At 40.9% G+C, this 4,209-nt stretch overlaps 1 protein-coding gene across 2 annotated transcripts; it reads left to right on the forward strand.

Annotated features, from left to right (window-relative positions):
- Window positions 1-1,555: 1,555 nt before the first annotated feature.
- LOC143609465 (auxin response factor 18-like) lies at window positions 1,556-3,879 on the forward strand. Of its 2 annotated transcripts, XM_077084215.1 has the most exons (4): window positions 1,556-2,678; window positions 2,750-3,453; window positions 3,514-3,579; window positions 3,675-3,878. In XM_077084215.1, exons 1-4 carry the CDS (start codon window positions 1,662-1,664, stop codon window positions 3,679-3,681), a joined length of 1,794 nt encoding a protein of 597 aa, XP_076940330.1. In that variant the 5' UTR covers window positions 1,556-1,661; the 3' UTR covers window positions 3,682-3,878. The 2 variants fall into 2 exon arrangements, with proteins under 2 accessions (XP_076940330.1, XP_076940329.1); XM_077084214.1 differs by having other exon boundaries at window positions 3,514-3,879.
- Window positions 3,880-4,209: the final 330 nt, after the last annotated feature.

A 4,209-nucleotide genomic window follows, 5' to 3' on the forward strand; every position in this document is an offset into this window, starting at 1 on the left:
GAACCGGTTCCTAACCGGTTCTAGCCGTTGGATCGAATATAGCCGTTGGAAATCGTTTTTTTGGCCGTTTTTTGACCGTTGGGGTCAAAAATAGCCGTTTTTTGGCTCCCCCAAGCACCCCACTGTATTTGGTGTCATGGGTTCATCACAACACTCAAAACGCAAACCCGAACGCAAAAAAATACAAAAAAACGCTATTACAACGTTTTGAGTTCTCTAATATCTTGTTTTCTCTTCTTCTATATTCATATTTGTTGTTATGGCTGCCTCACAATCATCGGTTGGTCAAGGTTCCAACGCCGAACCAAGTTTCGTTCGTATTGTACCTCATAATCGTAATCAAGAGATTTGGTGCAATTGGGATTTGGTTGAATTGAGTGACCATTCATTGAAGGCTCGGTGCAAGTTTTGTGGGATTTATTTAAACCAACTTTCGAATTCAAATTTGAAGAAACACATCGAAAAACCGTATTGCAAGGCGTTGAAAAACGTCGATTCGCAACAAATGCAAATGGATAGTGAAGGCGGAATATTTACATACCAAATTGATCGAGTTCAAGATCGCATGGCGAAGTTTGTGATTCAAGAAGCTTTGCCGTTTAGCCACTTCGACAACCCTCGCTTAACCGCCATGATTCAACCACAATACACTCACGTAAGTCGTCATACTCTTAAACGTTATTGTTTAAAATTGTGGAAGAAGGCCAAAGAGGTACTAATTGCATATATAGAGTTGGGTTGATCATGTTGAGGGAAACTACGAATCGCAAACGAAAAACGAAAAAAAAAAAAATTTACACTGTAACCGGTTGGAACCGGTTACGGTACAGGAACCGGGTTAGGAACCGGTAAGAACCGGTTAGATAGGTTAGGGGTCCGAGGGTGGGAGAACCGATTCGGTTCCCTAACCGGTTCGAGCCTGGAACCGGTTTAAAAGAGGGTTTTGAATATAGGAACCGGTTCCGGTTCCTAGTCCCAAACCGTTTTGAATAAAAGAGAGTATGTGTGTGTAGGCCAGTGTATGTTTGAGTGAGAGAGAGAGTGTGTGTGTGTATGTGTTTGTATTGTATTGTAGCCTTGTAGGTACTGCTGCTTCTTCTGCCGCTGCCATGGCTCACCACTCTTCTTCTTCTTCTTCTTCTTCTTCTTCCTCTCCTTTATATTAACTCTACCTTCATTTCACTCTCACTATTTCCAACCGATCCAGCCGTTAATTGTTGTTGTTAATACAGCCGCTTCATAACAGATTTGTTGCAGATCCGTTTGTTTGTTTGTTTGTTTGTTAACTAATGGATCAGGTACTACACTCACACTCACACACTTCCTTTTAATTTCATTTGTACTTAGGGTTTGTTTCCAACTTAATAATATTCTGTACTCTACTCTCAAGCATGCGCTACGTACTCATTTTATTATATATCTCTCTGCAATAACTCTCGCGTGTGTCTCTACTAGTATTCTCTATCATTATCGATTATTGATTATTCTTCTCTTATTTTATTTTATTTAGTTTATTTGCATTCAATTGTGTACGGTTATTTGAATCATCTGTCTGAATTTGCCTAAATTTGATTTCACACAGTAATTATAGAGATAGAGACAACAGACCTAATTAAGGAACTAGCCTTTGATTTTACTGATTTTGAAGCAAAATTGGAAGTATGAGTGAGGTGGAAAAGGGGGTAAACCCTCAGCTATGGCACGCGTGTGCGGGCGGGATGGTTCAAATGCCGTTACCGAATTCGAATGTCTACTATTTCCCTCAAGGTCATGCTGAGCACGCGCTTGGTGATGTAGATTTTAGTAGAATACCTAGGGTTCCGCCGTTTGTTCTTTGTAGGGTGGTTGATGTTAAGTTTGAAGCGGATTTGGATACGGATTTGGTTTATGCGAAACTTAGGTTGGTTCCGTTGGGAAACGGTGATGTCGGTTACGGTAGTGATGTTGAGGACGGGGCGTTGGTGGTTGCGGGGACTGGTTCGTCGGATAAACCCTCGTCGTTTGCGAAAACTTTGACGCAGTCTGATGCCAACAATGGTGGAGGGTTTTCTGTACCTCGGTATTGTGCGGAGACGATATTTCCTCGTTTGGATTATTTGGTTGAGCCTCCGGTTCAGACTGTGGTGGCTAAGGATGTTCATGGGGAGATTTGGAAGTTTAGGCATATATATAGGGGGACTCCTAGAAGGCATCTTTTGACCACCGGGTGGAGTACTTTCGTGAACCAGAAAAAGCTTGTTGCAGGGGATTCCATTGTGTTTGTGAGGGCCGAGAATGGAGATCTTTGTGTTGGAATTCGACGGGCTAGGAGAGGTGGGATCAGTGATACTGATTCCCAATCTGGTTGGAATTATTCGTATTCTGGAAACTTGATAAGAAATGTGTGTAGTGGAAGGGTGAAAGTGAAACCCGAAGATGTTATTGAAGCTGCATCACTTGCAGCCAATGGTCAGCCGTTCGATGTTGCTTACTATCCGCGTGCAAATGTTCCAGAATTCTGTGTGAAAGCTTCTTCTTTGACCGCTTCATTAAGCAGACAATGGTGTGCTGGAATGAGGTTCAAAATGCCCTTTGAAACAGAGGATTCATCACGTGTAAGCTGGTTCATTGGAACTGTATCTTCTGTTGAAGTTGTTGATCCTTTTCACTGGCCTAATTCTCCATGGCGAATTCTACAGGTATCATTTTAGTTATAATGATATGTAACATGCCAACATGTCAGTTTCTTGACTTTTTGACCGTGATGCAGGTTACTTGGGATGAACCAGATTTATTGCAAAATGTGAAAAGAGCAAGTCCATGGTTGGTTGAAGTGGTGTCAAGTATGCCACTAACTCATCTTTCACCCTTCTCTCCACAAAGGAAGAAGTTAAGATTACCACAACCGCCAGATTTTCCTCAGTCGCGGGCCCATGTTAACTACCCGTTTACCCCTTTTTCGGACAATCCCCTTAATTCTTTCTCAAGCATTCAGGGAGCCAGGCATGCTCGATTCGGGATCCCATTTTTGGATCTCAATCTTACCACCAACAAACTTCAGTTGGGTCTTTTCTCTTCCAATCTCAACCACCTTGATCCACACGCGAATGATGGCAATGGTAATGGCAATGATGATGATGACGTGTCATGCTTGCTTACCATGGGAATTTCTAGTTCTAAGTTGGAGAAAGGTGATGAGAAAGTGAAGAGAGCGATGTTTCTACTATTTGGTCAGCCGATACACATTGACCAGCAGATATCTAGTGATGTGAATGCAAATCAAACCGACGCGGGTCACTGCAAAGTGTTTTTGGAATCAGAAGATGTTGGGAGAACTCTTGATCTTTCTGTTCTGGAGTCTTATGAACAACTTAAGGGAACACTTGCAAACTTGTTTGGAATTGATGATTCAAGTCGTGTGATGTATAAAGATTCAGCAGGTGATGTGAAACGAGTCGGTGATGAACCATTCAGGTATTTAGTCTGGTAATTCATTGTGTGTAGCTTATTTATTTATGTTTAGCCTTGGTCCAGTGAATTTGTAAGGAAAGCTAGAAGGCTGACAATTCCATTGGATGCATGCAACCATGGTGATAAAAGGTATAAAAAGGACTACTATTAACTTTCTTCAACTGAACTGTTGTACATTGTTATGTTTCAGACTACGTTAATGTAATATGCTTCCTTTGTTGCAGAAAATAGAATACAGGTCTGCAAAGTGGTGAACATGGAGTCGACTCTTCAAACTACCAGACAGGCCCTATTTGCGTAGTGGTAACTTTGCGTTTCGTTTCATTGCATTTGACTTCTGTTAAGACGGTTTTTAACTTCCTGGTTTGTGTTAGAAAACATGTTGTGACTTGATGCCTAATATGATTTTCATGCTAGATACTTATTTGGTTTTAGTTTGCTAAATAAAAGATATGATTATGACTTGGTATATGTAGTTGGGTTTATTATTTATTTATTATTGTAGAAAACATAATAATTGAGTGACGTCTGGATTCATCAGTCTAAAAAATAATAAATATTGGAATGTAACGTGATGGGTGGTTAGTGTAACGCTGGTCTGGTCCTAGAAATTACAGAAATTGTTTGTTGTGCAGACAAGCAAGATGATTTATTTGGCCAACTCTTAGAATTATCTAGGTAAACAGTGGGTGTGTGTACACGCTACTACACAGCCATGTTGCCTGCCATACTCAGTAGAGAATAAATGTTTGATTGGAA

The sequence above is a fragment of the Bidens hawaiensis genome, unplaced genomic scaffold (genome assembly GCF_021521415.1).
Source record: "Bidens hawaiensis isolate Kalapana, Puna unplaced genomic scaffold, B.hawaiensis_p1.1 tig00419642_1, whole genome shotgun sequence".
In the NCBI taxonomy this organism is placed as follows: Eukaryota; Viridiplantae; Streptophyta; class Magnoliopsida; order Asterales; family Asteraceae; genus Bidens; species Bidens hawaiensis.